Source organism: Antedon bifida, chromosome 6 (assembly GCF_963402885.1).
Source record: "Antedon bifida chromosome 6, ecAntBifi1.1, whole genome shotgun sequence".
NCBI classification, from domain to species: Eukaryota; Metazoa; Echinodermata; class Crinoidea; order Comatulida; family Antedonidae; genus Antedon; species Antedon bifida.
Window position 1 is genome coordinate 24,173,426 of NC_136231.1, and position 22,538 is coordinate 24,195,963.

Below are 22,538 nucleotides of genomic sequence, written 5' to 3' on the forward strand. Positions count from 1 at the left end.
ATCATCTTTTAGAGCCATAGTAACCAGTTAAATCGAAAAATATAAAGGTCGAAATTTGGTCATTTTTCGAAAATTTTTCTGTACTATAGTTTAGGGATTTTTTCAAAAAATGGCCAAAATAGCCAATTTTTAAAATTCAATAATTATGCGAAAATAGTGCCATATATGCGCATATATTGTGTTATCATCACCCTATAGAGCCATAGTAACCAGTTAAATCGAAAAATAAAAAGGTCGAAATTTGGTCATTTTTCGAAAATTTCCCTGTACTATAGTTCAGGGATTTTTTCGAAAAATGGCCAAAATGGGCACTTTTTAAAATTCAGTTATTATGCGAAAATAGTGCCATATATGCGCATATATTGTGTTATCATCATCTTTTAGAGCCATAGTAACCAGTTAAATCGAAAAATATAAAGGTCGAAATTTGGTCATTTTTCGAAAATTTTTCTGGCCAAAATAGGCACTTTTTAAAATTCAGTTATTATGCGAAAATAGCTATTTTGATTAATTGAATTGAGGTAACATTCGCAGACCAAATTATGTGACAAAGTAACTAAAAGAAATTGATATCTGCGCCGCGTCTAGGATGAAAATTTTTCACAAATATAATGTTAATATCAAAGACCGGATATGTTCAGCACGCATACTGTAAACTGGTACGTCTACATTATTTATTTCTTTCAATGAGAACCAATTTTAAATGTTATTCTTTATAGAATACAAAATAGAAATAAAAAACAATTTACCGATCCAATCCCTGGATTAGTAAAATAAAATACCAACCAAACCAACCTAATTACCAATAATTAACATTACATATAAAAGTTTATTTCTATACAAACATTTTAAATTGTAGTGGCAAAATAAAAGTTCGGAAACATAGGCTAGTATTGCTGATGAGATAAATAACTCTTTTAATATATATGAATACATTAATAATGTAGTATATGCTATATCTCATCGGTTCCTATTTGAACCTATTAATATTACGATACAGCACCACAATAAGCATCAGACTAACATACATATTACTATGTCGTTTTAATAACTTTGTATTTCTCTTACAAAATTCGAGCGGCATTACAACATACGACAATTAATCCCTTGTTTAATATGTCCAATGGTCTGACGCCCATATACTTAAGCACTAATATATATATACTAATAATTTGTATTAACCACATAACCAATATATATATCTTAATTTTTATACACAATTTGTGTAATACAATACAATACATAAACAATTAAAGTCAATCTATTTTGACTATTTTGCTGAGATTGAATAAGAATGTAAAACATGTACATATATGAAAATATAGGGAAGATTAAAGCCCTCCACACACGCACCACTAAACCCTCTACCCCCACCTCTATTTTGACACCTAAAATAAGATTATGAACTTGTTCATATCACTTTTTTGTTTTGGCACAAACAGCACAATGGTATTAATTAATAGGCAATGTATAAACACATCTTAAACAATGACTCGCCCTTTTAACTCCTGAGAGTGATCACATATGGGAGTATGTTTGTCCTTGAGCCCATGGGAATCTACTCGCCATTAAACTCCTTGGTGTTTAGGCGCCGTTGAACCCCTTGGTGTCCAGGCGCCGTTGAACCTCTGAGGTTCACGTGTCCAGCCTTGAACCACAGGGGTCTAACCTCCCCAGCCCACAAATCCTAGATCCACCCCTGAAAACATCTTTATATTTAAATGTTTCAAATCATTCTAATATACAACATTATACAGAGGGAGATACTTTATAGATATATGTTGCTGCCTTGGGCGGCGGCTGACCCTCGATCATCCTCCCTTGATTCTGAAATGGTGATTTTGATGAAATCATTTTCTGACGAACCCTATTAGGGTTTGTGGGTTTTGGCGTTGGTTTTGCCCTGGGTCTAGCCATGGGTTTTGCCACAGGTTTACTGGATGTTGCATTCACCATACTACGAATCGGTATGTAATTACCGTCTGATTTTGGATTGTTTACGCATTGCTTTGGCAAATCTTTAGCGGCAATGGTTTTTGCAGGCGTGCTCCTAGATGGTAGACTTTGCAATGGCATATTACTTTTACGCAAGGACGTTTGTAGTGGCTGTGAAACTTTTGGAGAACCTTTGATATCAGAGGCCTTTCTTTGAACATTTGTTGACACAGAATTTCTGGATGTTTGTTGAGGTAAGGCACCGCCAGTAACAATCTGAGACTGCAGGTTTGTAGTGGAAGGAATTTGATTTGACACAGACTTACTAATTGTGATGTGCGAGGCTGCGGGTTTAGATGGTGTTGGTACACGCAAGGCACTGTTTTTCGGTGGTATGGTACAGGAAATACCTTGGCTTGGTAATTCTCCCTTATCTGGCAAATTTGACAATGTCCTATGGTTCATAATTGCTGTCGTTGGAATTTTTCTCTGTGAGGAATGACTAATATCTTCTTTTTTTGATGGAGAATTAATTTCGTCAAGTGTAACATAATGTGTATCAACATCAGTTAAAAGTCGAGATTGTTCAGTTGAGTTTTGAGGAGGTTTATTAGATAAGCTACTGCTGTTAGAGTGCATACCTATTGGTGCAGTTGATGCGACGGCCTTGAATTTTGAGTCTTTTCGGAGGGCTGATTCATTACTCTTTGATGCACCTTTAACATAACATGAAACATTTAATTTCTTAAGTTCGTTCTTATCCGAAACATTATGACATTCAGCCTTAGTTACTTTGGGTAACATATCTGCATCGTCTGTTTCTCTATTCACTGTATTGGGGTCCGACTTTTTCAAACAGGGTGTGTTTTTACAAGCTACCAAGTCTGGCAAATCTCCATGCTGGACATATACTGATGGCTTCGGAATGTTCTGAGGAGGTATCTTGGAATGATGTCCAGTAAATTTAGGCATATCTTTGACATCTAAATATCCATTCCCAGGGGTCTTTGGCCGTTTCCTTATGAATTGTCTCTTTTCTCTTGTTTTTGGATGATTCTGCATTCTGCGCACTTGGGCTGCATCCAAATAATCTGACGGCTTTCCTTGACAATTTGGAGGTATAGATGGTTGTCTGGTTACTTGAGAATTTGGCGGTAGATAATTTTGTCTGTTTGATTTCACAGAATTCTGTCTAGTTGGAAGAGTTGTCAACTGATTAACTTTTGCAATATCTTTTGATGACTTGTGACATTTCTGTGACATAGAAGAAGTCTTTTTCAGGGAGCATTTTATACTTGGTTTATCAATTGGAATAAATGGCATAGACGGCGAAATATGAACATCTGGTACACTATGACATGTGCTCATCTGAAATTCACTTTCCAGGTCTTGATCTGAAGACTCCGATCCAATGCCACTAGTATCGTCAGAATCTGATGTGTACAGTTCCTCACTGGTAAACCTCTTCTCTTCAAGCATCGGCATTGAATGACATCGACTGAACCCTTCAGATGATTCTTCAAAAGAGCTGTTAGTTAAACTTGACAGCAACAAGTTGTTCATCAAGTTTTCGTCTTCGTCTTCCGCACTTAAAAAGCTAACCTCAGTATTTGTGCTTAGAAGTCGGCTCATTCTTCGTTTCTCTATCTTCTGCCAATCGTGATCGATTGAACACTGGCTGATTATAAGGTCAAACATGATATCTTTTAATGTTGGATCGGCCAACTTCTTTATAAGCTTATTCAGTTCATCTCTAGTTGGCAACGCTCTCCTCGACTTGACTTCATCAAACACTTCATCTTCTATATATGTTCTAGGATTAGGAATGTTTTGCCACTAAAACAAAAAAGCAAATTAAATAAGAGTTTATTATATCATTCATATTTTGTGCCATTATTCCTAATTTATTTGGCTCAGTCAGTAATATTTCTCCACATTTTTAAATTTTTTTAATATTCAATTATTATCAAAATTATTTGATCAAGCAATTCTACAACATTCAAAGCGTGGTTTAAAGGTAAAGATATATAGATTTAAGGTACATTTAATTGAGTTATTAGAATTTAACACAATCATTTCTTCAGATTAATTCTTTAACTTTTTAAATTTATGTTTATTTCATTTTGGATTTCCAAAAACGCAATGTTTATATTACAGTAGTTTGAGAACTATTTTGTTTCATAAGAACATACACATTTTAGGAGACTTCCTTTTTTTTTTATCCTCAGGAAATCCAGGTATTAGGACATTTGACTGTACTATAATCATATGATAATGATGTCGTCATTAAATACTGTACCTTTAAATTTGTAAATTTTGGTTCTGGAAGTGGAAGACAAAACGTTGATTTCTTTATACTATTCCATACAATTCCAAGGAGAAGCAGGATTACAACTATTGCAACACAAACAGCCACAGCAATAACCACAACAGAAGTCACTGTTAAATTAAAATAATACTAATATTTATCTAATACTATCTACTAATAATATCTACTATATTTGTCAAAAATAAAATCCTAATTGAAAACCCAGAATATGGTGACGATAAAATAATCATAATTATTATCAACAACAGCATTCACTATTAAATTAAAATCTAATATTTGTCATAATATTAAATTATCAAAAGTATTAGTTTTTAAGTACTAATAATAAAGAAGAAATACTGAATATGGTTAAGAAATACTAAATATGGTTTGCATTTAAATATTTTTATATGGAGTTTATTTTGTTAAATTTTGTACTCTTGATGTATGTTTTAATTATGTGATTGGAGTGTTTTCTCAGTTTTTGTGTCATCTATTGTAACTATAATAATATTCTGTAAGTCCTTTTCTCTGCCGTTTACTTTTTTAGTACATGTTGTACATAATTCAAGACAACCGAAAAAAATATATATAGAATTTAAATACCATAGAGATAGCCAACAGAAAAAAAGCTCACAATGTCTATAGAAGTCCTTGATATAAAATTAAAAAATATTAATGGGATACTTTTCGGGACGAAACAAAATGTCCACTTAATAGGGGTGTAGGTTATAGATATTTCTCTTGAAATTGTCCTCTTAAATTAATATGGGTCTCTCTTGGTTTGAGTGTCCTAAATAAGAAGTTCTACTGTATTTAACAAAAACTAGTTCAAGATTGTTTTGTAAATTATCCGACAATGAAACAAAGGTAACCACGGCATTGAGAAAGGTGAGAGTTTTTTACCATTTTCTCCATGTTATATCCCCTAAAAAAACGTAAAAATATCTTACATAGGTCAGTAGATGAAGGGGCGATATTGATGATCGTAGGCGCACTGCTGGATACAGAGTTGTATGCACTCATGTATATAGTGTAATTTGCATCTCGTAATAAATCTGTAAGATAAAAACAACTTAAGTAATTATTTTATTTTATTTAGTTTATGTTTGAAGGCAAGAAAGACATATAAACTTTATACAACTTGATAATTGTTTTAACTAATACCCTTTTCACATCTGCGTAAGTTGTTACAACTCCCGATTATTACACGCTTTCACACATGATATACGCGAACCCTGAGAAATCTCGGGAGAAGCAATTGCCATTGCATCTATACTAGTACTAGTATACATAATATGTCAAGAATACGGAAATCCTTAAATTATCAATACAAAGAGGGCAGCATTTACAGATGAGCAGGAGAATCAGCTAGTATACAAATATTTACTGGGCTGAGAGGCATGGTGGATCAGTGATCTGGAGACATACTATATCCCAAAATATGTAGTATAGTCTCCAGATCACCTTGTGCTCTATTTTTTACTGTGCCCAGATGAAAGTTCAGTAAATATTTGTTTTATATACAATACCACCCATTTTGGTTGGCTAGGCCGAAGGGAACGCAAACATGGACTTGGCTGGAGTAGGTCTAGTTAGTGGTACAGTTTTGACGTGAAGAAGCAAACAAAAAAGGCCTGCGTTTGATAAGTCATCGCTTCCAGATATGCAATCAATATTCCCAAATCATACTTTATTTGTTTCTTCATATTTTAACTGGCCGCTAAACTTACTAAATCCTCTAAGTCAGCTCGTACACAAGTTATTCATCGTAGGCTAGACTAGGGCTAGCTATGCAATTGTCGCATCGCACGTGTGAATCCGATTGTTTTAAAGAAGAAGATAGAGGAAACAGACATGCACAGTTTAGCCGGTCTATAGTTCGAGCACATGGTAATAAGGCCGGCGATTAACCAATCAGATGCCGTGAATTGAAAGGTGTCGGTGTATATAATATTTTATATGAGCTGCCTTATTTTTTTTGGTATTATTTAGGTATTGCATTCGATAATTGTCCCATATGGGACCAACGTTTGAATATTATTAATTACTTACCTTTCAAAGTGTAGTTTCTCATTGATCCATCTGTAAGATTTTTGGTCAGCTTGTGCATTCCTGATTCAAATAGTTGAACTTCAAAACCAAGAATCTTTCCTCTAGCTTTCATAGTTTCAGGTACCTTTAAAATAATGTTTTATATTAGGTAATTTAGAGTGACCTTTTTGAAGATATTATCCTTTGGTCATATTGACCTTTGAACCATGATTTAAATTTGTAATGTGTTTATTTTTTTATTATAATCATTTTTTCTTATCAGAAAGTGCAATTCAGCTGGAAAATGTTACTTCTTTCTTCTGCTAAATGTTATGAATATGGGTTTTTATATTATATATTGTATTTTTATGTATAATAATTGAATAAAATATACCAGTGATATATATCTCTATTCTATTGACTGTACTATGTTTCAATCTGGGATTATTATTACAATAATTTAGCATGTAAAGGTAAACTATAAGCAATATTACCTCCCATGTTAGTAAAATGTTTCTGTATGTGTTTTTATCAGGGTCATCACTTTCGGTTTCCTTGTGCAGAAGTATCAGTTGTCCGATAGGATCTGAAAAGACATTTTATTATTGGCTAAATGACCTTCATTCTTCTTTAAAATAACAATGGTTTCAACTTTTTCAATGAGGAAGTAAAATGTTATATAGACATAATGGGCTCTTAATATTATGTGAATGAACCTTGCGGTTAGATGGATGGTAAAAAATTAATTTACTTTCAAGACAAAATCAATGCAAAAATCAAAGGGTTGTTTCTGAGTTTAAACAAATGTTTGAGGCATTTTTCTTATGTAAACAAATCAAAAACTTTAAAAATGGGCACATCCAACAAAACAATACAGTAATTACTAAGAAGTACTAAAGATCCATTTTTAAATGCCTAATGTTAACCATGTTTACATACATGTCCAATGTGAATCATGTTTACTTACATGTCCAATGTGAACCATGTTTACATACATATCCAATGTGAACCATGTTTACATACATATCCAATGTGAACCATGTTTACATACATATCCAATGTGAACCATGTTTACATACATGTCCAATGTGAACCATGTTTACTTACATGCCCAATGTGAACCATGTTTACTTACATGCTTCCTTTGTTGTTATATTCACAGATTTGGACCATACTCCAAAATCATCAGCACTATGGTATTTTGCTCGCATTTGAACCTCATAAGTTGTATAAACATTCCAACCTTCAATAGTTTCATGTAGTCTTCCCTCATCTACTTCTTTAATCTAAAATGAAATAATTAATATTAATAATTAAATTCCAAATTACAGTCTGCTATGACTGTAGTGCTTTTTCCCATAACATTTTACAGAAAAGAAGGAAAATATCTATATATATATATGTATCTATTTCATTGATGAACTTTATGGGAACTAGGAAAAACTAACAGGAATAAAGTTACAAAAATAATAATGTGCCAGGGATGTTGCTTACTATTTTAAAACTAGACATTTTTATGTGGATATTTTGTTTGTGTGATAGTCATATGAATATATACGGTATTGCCACAAAAAGAGACCAATATTTTTATTGCCAATCCTTATTTCTATGATTGTGATCTTTTTTTATAAAAAGTAAATTATTATATAAATTGTAGTCTAATAGCGCCTAATACAATAATATATAAGTTTCTAAAGTGATTTGAGCACAAAAATGATCCATAAATTATCCTAAGATAATAAAAAGAAAATGATCCATAAAATATCCTGAGATAATAAAAAGAAAATGATCCATAAAATATCCTGAGATAATAAAAAGAAAATGATCCATAAAATATCCTGAGATAATAAAAAGAAAATGATCCATAAAATATCCTAAATATAATCAAATGAAAAGCATCATAGATCCAAGGAGGGCCCCAACTGAAATTTACAATACAAAAGAAAGGAGGACATTAGGTTCATTTTACAGCATTTTATTTTACAATAGTTAGCTCTCTGCTCACTAACAACCTATTTAAAAATGTGTATAGAGGGGATAATGAAAACACTACTTACCAATTGCCAATCTTGTAAATTATTCCTGCACCTAAGTTGATATATGAGATAAAAATGGTTCTTTTCCCATCCTGGGGACACCTCCCATTCAGCAAGTACTTTATTTTCAACGGAATGCGTCAAAGTCAAACCAGTTGGTGGTAGTGGTCGCACTATTAAAATAAAAGTTTTGTGAATATGATGTTGAAACTGAGTTCAACAACATTTCTTTCTTAGTGTAATGTATAGGTTTATCGAAGAGATTACAAAATTAACTAGAGAATCACAGTTTAAAAAGTGATGCATGTCATAAATGACGGCCATTTTATTAAACCTGTTCATTTAATTGGCATCATTTCTCTGTTGATTATTCTACTCTTTACACTGTTTTTATATTTAAACGTATGTTTTACATGCAGCCCAATGTACACACTGATTGTACTGAACCAATCATAGTGTGTCATCATGCCTGAATCATATACTGACAAAACATGATATTTTGATTCACATATATATTTTGTGCGTACTACACAATGAAAAAAGAACAGTTTGTTTGGCTTTCAGTTTTTGCTTAATTGGTAACTACTACGAAATCAATTAATAGCCTAGGACAAAGTTTAAAAGATTGGCAATCAATCGTTTAATTTAAGGAATTTTAGTTTCAGAACGTGTGGGATTTAACCTACGTACAAGAGTCTTCATGGAAAATTTATAAACAGCTTTGTTGCATATTTTATTTCTGCATTGTATACTGTATATGATCACAATTCATTAAATTTAGTTCAACATTATTACAAAGGAGCCTTGTCTACATTATCAATAAAAAATGTGATGTGCCCATATATGGACATGATGATGTCATATCACTACAATATTTAAGCACATCACTACCATATTTGGACACATCACACTTTTTTTGTCAAACTAGACAGAGCTTAATACACCTTACATACCATCTTCTTGGATATTGAAATAACCTTCTTTGTAATTACTCCTTCCAAGTTCATTCACCTCCCACACTCGAATAAACAATCGCAGACCGTCATTTCTTGATAAGTTGCAGACAGTTTCATTCACGTCATTGCAAGATACCCATTTGTTACTAAAAATCAATATGTATAAATAAGTATATTATTTTATAAAGCTTGGTTTGCACTCAACATAATGTAAGTAATTTGATGGATTATCCAAACTGTCGCTTGTCTAGCAACTTAAGTCCTTGTAATGCATTCTTATTATATATAAATTCACAGAAATATAAGAAATCCTAAACTACCTGATGATATACTGAAAATTAATCAATCAATCATCAAACAGTAAAGGTAAGGAAACTGTAAAAATTAAACAAATTGACTTAGGAACCCTCAGAGAGAGGTTCACAAGACAAACATATACACAAGATGCTCTACATAAACAAAGTCTTTGGGAGTGGCGTTGTCATTTTGTCCTTGGAAAAAATCCTGACATGTGACAGGACTGGTAGCCAGGAGTTGTAGCCAAGCATCATAACCACCAAGCCACAACTCCACTTAATTGTTATAACACAAATTATAAAAACTTTTTTAACTATTTTATTTTAATTATATTCTACCAGGAAAGCTGATAAGCATGCTGAAAACCAGATTTTTCAGTAACAACATTTTTGGCCAACCCAAAAATCGAATATTGTACTGTACTCTATTTTCTTCTGGGCTTTGAAGGTTCGTGGAAGATTAGTTTTCCGTGATCCTGGCTGCCATGTGCAGTGAGCAGATGCGTACAAATGTCCAGAACACACTATGCTTTGAGGTGCTGATGGTTTTCCTATAAAATAATACCAATGTCATAAAAAACCATAAAAAATACTAGAAACTGGTACAGTAATTGAATATGCAAATGAAGTAAACTAACCAGTATCAAAAGTAAAACAGTTTTTAAAAAAGAATCTCATCTTTCATGTCATCATTCAATTCATGATTATTTCATCACCAACCATTCACCATCATTCATATTCGATGTTACTCATCATGCGCGGGTGAAATTGCTGCTGTTATGGTGGAGCCTAAAAAAGGCAACAATAACGGCATGAGTTTGAGGCCGACTCACTCCTAGTTCTGGTGATGCAGCAAGTCTTCTTTCACAGTTTGCCCGTGTGCACTTTAAAGAACCCAGTTCATCACCATCCTCATCCCTCTTAACATCATCATCTTGGCAATCAACATCTCAACATCCTATCACCATCCTCATCACTCTCAACATCATCATCTTGGTAATCAACATCTCATCATCCTATCACCATCCTTGTCCCTCTCAACATCATCATCTTGGCAATCAACATCTCATCATCCTATCACTATCCTTGTCCCTCTTAACATCATCATCTTGGCAATCAACATCTCAACATCCTATCACCATCCTCATCACTCTCAACATCATCATCTTGGCAATGAACATCTCATCATCCTATCACCATCCTCATCACTCTCAACATCATCATCTTGACAATCACCATCTCATAATCCTATCACCATCCTCATCCCTCTCAACATCATCATCTTGGCAATCACCATCTCATCATCCTATCACCATCCTCATCCCTCTCAACATCATCATCTTGGCAATCAACATCTCATCATCCTATCACCATCCTCATCCCTCTCAACATCATCATCTTGACAATCAACATCTCATAATCCTATCACCATCCTCATCCCTCTCAACATCATCATCTTGGCAATCACCATCTCATAATCCTATCACCATCCTCATCACTCTCAACATCATCATCTTGGCAATCAACATCTCATAATTTTTTTTTTTAATTCATTAATAATACAGTAATACAATTACATACTTCCTAGTGTTATATTGATAACAGTCCAATTTTGTACTGGGTCATTGGCTTCGCCACACTTGAACACTCCACCATCTTCAAAGCGTTTAACAAGATACAGAAGACTCCTACCATCCTCTGCTCTAGTCTCAATGTGTGTACCATCATGGTACCAACCAATGTTTTCATAATAAATTGGACAACTAATAGTCAATAAAATTGCCGAGTAGTTGGCCATATCAACAACGGTACTGTTGTTCACATTTACTCCTGAAGACAAAAAAAAAATAAGAGTTAAAAGTTCAGGTTTTTGGTTGCAATTTCATTGTAAAATTAAACAAAATCTAATGGTATGGTTATGAGTTACAATAACTTGATTGAAAGGTATTGAGTTATAATATCATGCCAGGTTTATGAAATACCTTAGGCCATGTTTCCGCATCCAAAAATTAACCGATAATTAACCGATAAACAGCCTGTGAAAACAGGATTAAAACGATTACGCTCGAGAAAAATTAATAACCGATAATTATTTCATTCAAATCGGATAAATGCAATATTTTTTAATTTTTGACCTGAAGGACAAATCATTGTGATTGGCTCTTGGTTGTTCGGTAATGACTGATCATGCGCACTTTTTTTTATTGATTACCTGATTGGTTAAAGGACAACTTGACCGAGTACCATATTTTTACAACGTATTAGGGATGTACAGTACATATGATTTCAGAACAATCGCGAGATTAAGGATATGCACCTGTGACGTCACAGCAATTTACGACGACGGCTGTGCGGAGATATCCTTAATCTCGCGATGGTTCTGAAATCATATGTACATACCTAATACGTTGTTAATATATGGTCCTCGGTCAAGTTGTCCTTTAATATAATTACATTTTTTAAATCTTAGCCTCATCCATCAGGTCTGTTGCCATTTTAGGATAGTGACATGACAAGTTACAAGAATAGCCCAGTTAGTCCTTGACAAAATTCAATCTACACTAGTGATGTGATCACAGTACTGATCAAAAACATGTATTTTTCAAGACACCAGGAGGTATTCCTGTGTGACATGAAGCCAGGTAGATTTCAATAACCTGCTCACTCTTTTTGCTACCAGTCCCTCTCCTGATAAATCTTATTCCGAGATATATTACAATTTACATCTACTTCAAATATTCAAAACTTACGTTTGTCTATAGGTTGAGTATTTACTAAGGAAGAACAAATCAGGAAAACTGTGTAGAAAAATGTCCATTTTAAACAGCTCTTAAAAGCCCTGCAAACACCATTTAATAACATCCTAAAGCAAGACATGATTTTAGTGCAATAAAACATTGAAAATACATTATGTTTATCTAAAAAAAAGTATTCTATTCTATTTTGTTATGACATATCTACAGTATATAATATTAATATCAGGAAAGAAATAGGTGCTGCATAGGCAGGATCATGTATAAAAATAAAACAGGTACTGATGATGACCTATGGTCGAAAGTACTCATATAATAAATATTTTATTTTGAGGCAGAAACAAGAAATTTGTCTGTTTTATTTATAATATTAATATGTGATTGCTCGAAATGGCATGACATGATTACTGTTTTGAGGATTGTAAACATTATATCTCCCAAGGACATTATATTATAATATAGAAAATAATGCTGGGTCAAATGTTTTATATCTAGGCCTAACCTCAGTCTAACTACTAAGCAGTAAAAACAACATTTATTCAACATCATCAGACAGTTTACATTGTTTATGGTCAAGACACACAGAAGCCAAAGTGGCTTGTCTTTGTAGTCCCTAAGCATAAAACATAAAACATAGACGAACGCATTACAAATACAAAAAAAGACATTTTGAAAGACAGAAAAGAAAAAAATACAAAGTGAGATCAAGCATAATAAAAACATCATGGAAATATAATGCAATCATGAGAGGGAGTTAACAATTTTAGATATAGTTACAACTCCATGATGCAGTGTACCCCTCCAATTTGGACCACCGTCGGATTTCAGAGATCTCGCTCCTGATGCCTACGGCTGACTTTGGCAGCCAGCCGCAGCCGTCAGTCAGTCCTCGACATCCCCGGTGTCCATCTAGGCTGTACAGTGTGTGTATACCGATCGGATGAGGAGTGGACTGGTCCACAATTGGAGGGGCCATGCATCTTAGGCGTTAAATCTAAAATACAATGTAAGCATAATATGCAGGCAATAGGTAACAATAATTTTAATGATCTTATAAAGCTAGCAATATGTTTCAAATATCATCTTTTTTATATTGTACTTTAGTATAGGGAGCGAGGTCATGTGATTTTGTTCTACTGTAGAGTAGACTGGAGTTTATTCCAGTAAGATGGTCCTTCAATGAAAATTGATCTCTTATTTATTTCTAGTCTACTGTGTGGAATATATATCTTATTTGCATTTCTTAATGTCTTTGAGTGATCAATTTTAGGGTTTAAATCAATCAACTTGTTTATCATAGGGATGGGAAGTTCTTGGAGATGATATTTGAACATAAAGCATGCAATTTGAATTTTATATATATCGTATATATTTAACATTTTTAAACTTTGTAATAGTGGTTTGGAGGCTGTTCTCATCGGTAAGTTTGTAATCATTCTAGCTTTTTTTTGTAATTTATGTATTTTTAGTTTTTTGTAATTTTAAGTTTGTTGGATATTTAATTTTTGAAAGTTCAATATTTAGTTTTTTTTATTGTTTTTTTTATATTATTATCACTCATGAAGACAGTGGTATCATCTGCAAAAGAAATCACGTTTATTATATCACTTACTCTAATAATATCGTTGACAGTACTAGCAACACAACACATTATTTAATATAAAGGATAGGTCTGCAGACCTACCAACAGTTATGTCTATCTCCTATGCCTAGGGCCTATATGATGATGTAAATAAAATGTTTATGCATGATTTGTGATTTGGGAAATTTGAAATTAAATTGCCCCAGACAGAATGATTTCCTTGCACATTCTCTTTCTTTCTAGCAAGAAAGGGTCTAGCAGGACCATACTAGGCTAGGCTCTACTGACTGTACTAGAAATTTACAATTTGTAGGCCCTAACACTACATAATGATACGTTTAACTTCTGGGTTTCCCCCCAGCAAACCTGACGCTAATAGTAATACCAGTGTCGACCTAGGCCTAGGCTAGGCAAGACTCAAGAGAAGAGGAGGCCTAGCCTAGCTAGCTAGCCTAGGTAGTGGGGGCTAGGCCTAGGTTTGGCCTACTTTCTGTACCTAGCCTAGGCCTAGTAGGCAATAACAAAACATACATTTGCATAATACTTACATTTTGTTAAAGTGCTTCAAATTAACTAATTATTTCAGCCATTTTTTACCGGATAACCTGGGCAATTAGGATGATGATAAATCAGGGTTTTTTTATTTCCTGTTTTTCATACTTTCGTTTTTTTATGGGTATTCTTTGATCGAAAGGTGGCAGCAAACACAGCACATTTTATAGATACAGTACTAAAAAAAAGCCTACAAGTTTGTTTGTTTGTTAGTTTATTTTTATATGCTTATAGTATACAAATTCAAAATTCATTAACAATTCCTGGTGGAAAGACATATAATACAAAATATAGACCTACACTGAATACAACCTTTTTTAAATGTTACTAATACCACTGAGTTTACCGACAATTAAATATCGAAAAATATAATATTTTCTTAAACTTAAAGTTGGTTATTTATTATATAGGTCTATATTAATATAGCCTCCACTGCGAAGTAAATACATATGTTTTAAATTTGTTTTTCTTCTAATATTGCAAGGCCTGGATTTTACAATTACAGCCCGAAAGGAATATAACACTGTAGGCCTACGATATACAACATTTTATTAAGCATATTATTAGAGTGTATATAGAATATTTTCTTAAAACATGCACAAATTGTACGCATGACGGGGTGGGGGGGGGGGGGGGGAGGTGGCAAAAGGCTTACTTTACTTTATACTTTAGGATTTTTATAGGTCTAGGCCTAAGTTAAGAATATTGTTTTGACAATAACTTTTGTAATGACCACAGACATTTTCCCCCTAACTGTACAGGACTACGTTTAACAATCTATGAAGAGAAATAAATTAAACAATTTAGCAAACAAAGTAATTGAAGTTCAAATGATAATCGTAAAATATCTGATCATTATTTCTTTTTAAGAAAGTGGAAATGTTTACCTCCCTTCATAAGTGGCTCAGTAACAAAAGAAAATACATATTTTTTTTAATATAGGACGACACATGCAGAGGCTTAAATGCTTTATATATATCTTTATCAACAATTGAGAGGCTATAGTATTACAGTAGTTAACACATTTCATCGGGAGATACATTGATTTAGTAAAGATAAAAAAAATAACATTCTTTAAGGTTAATAATCGTCCTTTCCTCCTATCCAACAAAGCATAAGTATCCGCGGAATTGTTACGGGGTACGCGCCACACATGCGTGTAAAAGAATCGTTTCAGGCTCAAATGTGTCTGTAAATGGCGATAGAACTATTGCTGTAACTTGTCTATATTCTTCTTGGCATGAACATGAAGTGAGACCACCGGCACAGCTCGTTGTTACACACTGATCTTCCTCAAAAGTCTGTTCAACGAATCCCTAACAAACAAAAATACATACGGATTGGATTCACTCTTAGTAGATGAGCATTTTATTATAATAATATCAAAGAACTTATAACAAGTTCTTTGATAATATTCACAAGTCTCTTGCCTCTGTCATAATTATGGATTTTATTAAAGCTTATTATACAGATGGTAAATCACGGGAGTCAGATAACGGAGATAAATGTTAAAAGTACATAATAAGATAGATACAAATAATTGAATAATTGTGTGAAAGTACTTCAAAATTGGATTATTTGCGATGTCAAAATATAGGGATGGGAATTCTTTGGGAAAGAGTTGATGATGCACCCGCCGTACGAATTATGAAAAAAATCAAGGCAACTCTCAGTTAAGCAAACGTTTTAAAATGACCGTTTTGTCTCCTAAAATACGAATACAACAAACCTGAGCTAAAACGACAGTTCTCCTTCTAATGTCAAGGGCAGATATCAATATGTCATGAGTCTGTGTTGTTAAGGTTCCTTCGCATATTCTGGATGATGACACATCTCTTCTCCTTCTTTGAGAACTTGACCCGTTTCTAAAAAATATCAAAATAACAACAATATGGCCTAAACTTGAGCGATACTGATCTTTGATGTTGCGGTGTACATAGCGTTATTCGTCTGGCTATATATAGGCCTAGAGTTAACTTGTATTTTTTTTCCAGAGTCCTTACTATTTATACAATGGTTTAAAGTTATTGTTGTCTGGGATGAAGATGCAATTTGACCGTGTTATAGTCAAGTAAAAAGCTAAGATTCACTGATTATAAAACTAACTTCAATGAGAGGGAAGTCATGATGTTTCGATCGTTATTGGATCATTTGGCTTAATAGGCCTATCGAACGTTCTACTTGATTTCCCTCTTCAGCTTGGTTCTCACTAGGACGTAACGCAAGGACGTAAAACGCAACACAAACGTGTTGACCAATGAAAAGCGACCGTTCGAATAATCCATCGCTTGTAATTGGTTAACTCACTTACGTTGCGTTACGTCCTTGTCTTGCGTCACAAGATCAGGTACAGGCATGCATTTTAAATATAATATCTGGTTAATTGTACATAAATCAAATATTTGTAACAGAAATCAAGACGAAAAACATTAATTTCCCTTAATATTGTCAAATACAAAATTTGGCAAAATTGTGCCATAAAAACCAGGAAGACTTTTTTTCAGTAGTTAGGTAGTTTAACCTAATGTAATAACATGTCTGGTGACTCCCTAGAAGGTGAAAGAAGGTGCTATAGCGTGAAAATAAAAATCTGAAGTTGAATAAAAATACCAGAAATGTAAAATTCAAGTTATATTACCTATATTTAGTCATCTGATAACATTTTTTACCACACCGTTTATTTTTCATAGCTTTTTAAAATGCCTCTCTATTTACAAAATTTGTGTAATTTGAACTATCCCCCCACTGATATATAAGAAAGTGCTTATTTTCAACAACAGTAACACAAATAAAATCCCCAAAATTATAAAACGTAGGGGAAAATATAGATCGATAATTATTGGAATGTATGATCAATAGAAATTGTTTGCCCGCACCTTGCCTTTAAGACCAATTTACACAGACGAGCGGTAAACAATTTACCTTTTAGATGGGACATATCGTTCGACTGGCCTATGAATTTTACCGTCGAATAATGGGTTTTATAGTCACCAGTTCCAGGATTTGTTTAAAAGGGGAGCGCTTATAGTCTGCCAAACAATATCAACATTTGCAAGTCATTTAGCTGTCCAATGAAGGACCCCTGGATCCGCCCATGCACTAGAAACCTTAAAATAAAAACTCTGGACCCGCCCTTGATAATAATTATCAAAATCACTAACAACATGTCTATCCATACCTTGTATCAACAAAGTATTCAGGGTATGTATCCAGCAACCTAGTCTGCTGATCTTCCGTAAGTTCTATGACAGGGGTTGTACGGTTGTATACCATTGCTTCCATTACCTCTGACGACAGATTCGCCAATGACGCTTCGTATTCTTCAATCGGGTACCTCTGCTGATCAGTGATGGCAATATCACAGTCGCGCCTTTTACACCAAGACTCACAATCAACGCCCGCATTAACAGTGACGCTAGACTCAACTACAATCAACAATGTTGCAAAAATGATAACTGATCGAGCTTCCATCTGGAGATTGTTGTACCTGAACAAAAATAATACTAGAATACAGAAAGCAAACGAATTTATCGAAATGAATTATTTCAAATTCGATACTTACCTACCTTTAATTTAAGTTTAAGTAGGCCTACCTTATTAATTTATATTATTGTAATAGTTTAGGAAAGAAAAATAAATGTTTACGTTGAACTTGAACTTGAAGCGTTGAGTGTTATATGGCCGGGTTGTCCTTCTCTTGGATCAGAGATGACGGTTTAAATAGTCGGTAAGTAGACCTATGTTAAACTACTGTACAATTATGATTGGTCGACTTGCGGTGACTGAAACAAAATTTAAGTTCATCAGTGCGTGAGCTGACAGACAAACGTATAAATTAGAAAAAGGACGAAAAAGTTGGCAGTAACTTGATTCGTAAATATTCGGAAATAAAAACACCCACATTCTTCTAAACATTCCATATCATTGTTTAAAGCTTGAAGCAAATCAAAACAGTACAAATGAATAGAGAAATTGCCTTCACTCATAAATACCTACAGAACAATCTAAAAAAAATAGGCGTTGTCGAAAATATTGACGGTTAACTGAACATTATTATAATGGTTGAGAGGTAGGCCTGCTATTACAAGATAAGAAAACATTATATAAATACCTACAGAACAATCTAAAAAAAACAGGCGTTGTCGAAAATATTGACGGTTAACTGAACATTATTATAATGGTTGAGAGGTAGGCCTGCTATTACAAGATAAGAAAACATTTGTCACTAATGGTTTCGACTAGCAATCCTTATAACAACTTAGTCGTTATAGTATATTTATTCTATTGTTAATCTAATTATGACGCGCCGCCGGTGTCAAACATTTCAATTCAAGATATACATTGTCCCATAAAAAACTGTCACATAGCTATTAAAAAATCGAATCGAAAAAAGCCTGATAAAATCGTAATTTAAAGAAACAATAATAACCGTAAATTGTCACAAATTTCAAATAATAGCTATTCAAAAATTGGATCGAAAAACCCTGATCGTAATTTAAAGAAAAACAATAACCATTTGTAGACAAAAACGTGTGTAGACCATCGCACTTATAAAAATTCATTATTTGTATACTGTATAACGAAGACATTCAAAGAGAAAATACAGTAGTACTTTTTAAAATAATTTTTCTTTCCGCTACGTTGGCTTCATGGACCAATCATCACTAACTCCGCCAATGAGGTGTATGTAGTCGATCGCGTGTGTGTGTTTGTTTACCTCCGCCAATGAGGTATGTAATCAATCGCGTGTGTTTGTTTGTTTGTTAGCAGGATTACTACTCAAAAAGTAATTACAAGATATTTACCAAAATGAAAATACAGATAGATATGTGGTCAAAGAACACTCCATTAAATGTTGGAGGCTATCCGGACCACGGTCCCAATTCTGGACCACTTTTTAGTATAATTTTCCGACCTGCTAGTGTTAAAAGTAACAAGTAAACTGAAATTGCATTTTCTCTTTCTCTACTTCTCCAAAAAACTTCATTTTTGTACAAGAGGCAAGAGTTATAATTTGTGATTTGTAATTTTAAAACATAATTTGATTTAATTTACACATTTTTTTTCAAATTCAACCGTTTGTTTTTGGCGTTACACCAAATTCGCATACACATGCTTGTAGTAGAATAAATCACACACAGCATTAAGACACACACATACATACATATATATATATATTTATTTTCCCGGAGAAATCTTATGTTGGAGAATTTTACAGTAGGCGGAGGTATGCATTCTCGGAGTGGCTTTCTGGTTATGTTTTGTTAACTGTTTCACATCACTTATTTTCCTGTGTCGAATTCCATCATAGGAATTGAATTCATAAAAAGTTATCATAGTAGGTGTTGAGAAAACAAAATCGCATGGTAGGATTTAGTTCTGGTTCAAATCGATCCATCCATCCGTAACTGGATCCAAATGAAACCGATCATTGGATTAGCATGCGCACCAGTGGCCGTATTCACCATTCAGGTTAGGGAAATACCCTTAATATTAAAAAAACTGTTAAAGATGTATTTTCCCCAAAAAACATCAAAAATTTATAAATCAGAATTTGAATAGATCATTTTGTAGTTTAAAAAAGTTAATCACTTTCATAGAAAAAAAACGGGAAAAAAAGTGTTTTCACTTAATAAATGGTTAAATTAAACCAAAAACTCACTGGCTGACAATTTGCTTTAAATTACAGTTTTTTAGGTAAAAACATTTTTTCGATCCAATTTTTCGTGAAATTGGATAACTATTAGGTGACTTTAAAATGGAATATTCAACAAAAATTGTTTAGGAATTATTTTTTCAGGGGGAGAATACATTCTTAAATATTTAAAGACTTGAAAGTAGGCCTATTCATCGTACGTACGTATGTGAATAATGAATACGACCACAGGAGTGATTCCATTTCAATCAGACGTACCTAATGTGACGTGTAGGCCTACATATCTGTATATATGCAGTTGTATAATTTATATTTATTTACATACAATGGCATAGGCCTCAAATAAATAATTAATTATAATAAATGTATGTATAAAACCTTTTTAAAAATCCTTATTGAAACCAATGTATAGGATGAAATTCGAGGGAACAGCTTGATAACACAAGTAAAGTTTCTTTTTAGTCCAAAATGAATCAACCATAAATGTACAATACATGCTAGTTTGTAGCTTTAACCAAACTTTACATAGAATAACCATTCAACCAGAACACCATTCAACCAGAACACCATTCAATAGTGACAAATGAAGTTAGGCCTACTGTAATTTTTGAGTGATTCATACTATGATGTTCACCAACCCTATTGATACATTTACATTGTTTTCAATGCTGATAGATCACGCATTTTAGACGATTTGGAATAATCAACCGTAAAAAGATAACATTTTGACGCACATGGCGCGTCATACCTCAAAGCTGTAACTAGGAAAATCAAACTCTCGCTGGTGGTGGCCGTTTAAAAGCAATAGTAAAAGTAGTTAGTACTAACTTGTAGAAATTAGGTCTAGGTGCAATAAGGTACAAACAGAAACATGTCCAGTTTACGTTTATCCCGACCAGTCTAAGGCTCTGTCTACACTATCAAACATTATGTGACTAAAAAAATGTGATGTGCCCATATATGGACATGATTATGTCATATTATTACCATATTTGGGCACATCAGACTTTTTTTGTCAAACTAGTTTGATAGTGTAGACTAGCTTTTTAATATATTATATTCAATAGTTTAGTTGTTATTAGGTGATCATTTAGAATAAAATGATCACCTATTGTTATTGTATGAAATCTTTATTTATTTATTTTTTTATTGGTTATCCGCCACAAGCGGATAACCTTTGTTATTGTACGTGTTTCTTTTTTTTTTTATTGGTTATCCGCCTCAAGCGGATAAGCCCTTGGAATTGTAGTGTTACTTTTTTTTTTTTTTTTTTTTATTATTCTTCTTTCTTTCTCAGATTTTGTGCACGCGTTTTCTCTTCAACGTGTTAACATAACATGTTGTAACTTGGTCAACATTTAGACATATAACTGAAGATGTTCAGCCAAGCTTTTGGACGCTGTCAGATCCGCGTAGCGTAAGTCACGCGCGATTTTCTGAAAATCTTAAATCGGTCATAACTTCGAAACCAATAAATATTTTTTAACGAAATTTTCAGCCACGTTTTCTTCACATCAATGGCTAACTTTTGGAATGTTTAACAAATTTTTGGAGACTAGAAAGTTTTCGCGTAAATTACGTTTGAAATATTTTACTCTTCTTATTTTGTGCACGCTGTTTCTCTTCAACGTGTAAACATAATATGTTGTAACTTGTTCAGCATTTAGACATTTTACTGAAGTTGTCCAGCCAAGCTTTTTGACGAAGTCAGAGCCGCGTAGCGTAAGTTACGCGTGATTTTCTGAAAATCTTAAATTGGTTATAACTTCGAAACAAACGAATATTTTTTAACGTCATTTTCAGCCACGTTTGATTCACATCAATAGTTAACTTTTTTAACGCTACCGCAATTTGTAACATTAGAAAGTGCGCGCGTAAATGGCGTTTGAAATTTTAAAATGCTTCAAATCAATTTCTGATTAAATTAGAGCACGATTCAGGTCATTTTAAGCGTTTAAAAAATTGCCACTGGTGCGCACATTTTTACGCGCGCACGGCGCAGGGAACACGTATGAGCATTTCTTTTACACGATTTGTGTTTTTAAATCTTCGGTTAACAATTTTACGTTATTTTATTCACTTTTCAACTTGAAATGGCGTTCTACGAGCACGTTAAACATGACAGGTTGCGCACGAAAACGTCAACAAATTGTGAAAATGTTCCAAAATATGTCTACTTTTAAAAATGAAACAGTTCACCAGAATGCAAGGTTACCCCCATTTTTTATTTTATTTTCTTGCAGTGTATGAATCATAGGTCTAATTTATAATAGTCTTGAATGTTAAAAAGTGTTTGATGGCTACATTATTTGCATATTAAATGTAATTTTTGAAATAATTATCATCAAACAAACATAAACATATTCAAAGAGTAAAACAATAAACATAACGTTTATCTTTTTTCTTTACATGTTAATATATAAAACTTGA

The 22,538-nt window shown here is 33.3% G+C and overlaps 2 protein-coding genes across 3 annotated transcripts; both read right to left on the reverse strand.

Moving 5' to 3' along the window:
• Nucleotides 1-632: 632 nt before the first annotated feature.
• On the reverse strand, nucleotides 633-14,565 carry LOC144844554 (uncharacterized). Of its 2 annotated transcripts, none has more exons than XM_078701510.1 (12): nucleotides 14,449-14,565; nucleotides 12,316-12,428; nucleotides 11,147-11,395; nucleotides 9,990-10,116; nucleotides 9,267-9,415; nucleotides 8,335-8,486; nucleotides 7,413-7,563; nucleotides 6,772-6,863; nucleotides 6,299-6,422; nucleotides 5,197-5,301; nucleotides 4,235-4,329; nucleotides 633-3,771 (listed from the first exon to the last, which is right to left on the reverse strand). In XM_078701510.1, coding segments are annotated over exons 1-12 (3,381 nt in total). In that variant the 5' UTR covers nucleotides 14,451-14,565; the 3' UTR covers nucleotides 633-1,749. The 2 variants fall into 2 exon arrangements, with proteins under 2 accessions (XP_078557636.1, XP_078557635.1); XM_078701509.1 differs by having other exon boundaries at nucleotides 4,235-4,374.
• An 873-nt stretch (nucleotides 14,566-15,438) lies between these two features.
• LOC144844571 (uncharacterized) lies at nucleotides 15,439-20,567 on the reverse strand. Its single transcript, XM_078701541.1, has 5 exons — nucleotides 20,487-20,567; nucleotides 18,098-18,234; nucleotides 17,631-17,939; nucleotides 16,182-16,317; nucleotides 15,439-15,768 (listed from the first exon to the last, which is right to left on the reverse strand). Exons 3-5 carry the CDS (start codon nucleotides 17,921-17,923, stop codon nucleotides 15,586-15,588), a joined length of 612 nt encoding a protein of 203 aa, XP_078557667.1. The 5' UTR covers nucleotides 17,924-17,939; nucleotides 18,098-18,234; nucleotides 20,487-20,567; the 3' UTR covers nucleotides 15,439-15,585.
• Between the last annotated feature and the right edge of the window lie 1,971 nt (nucleotides 20,568-22,538).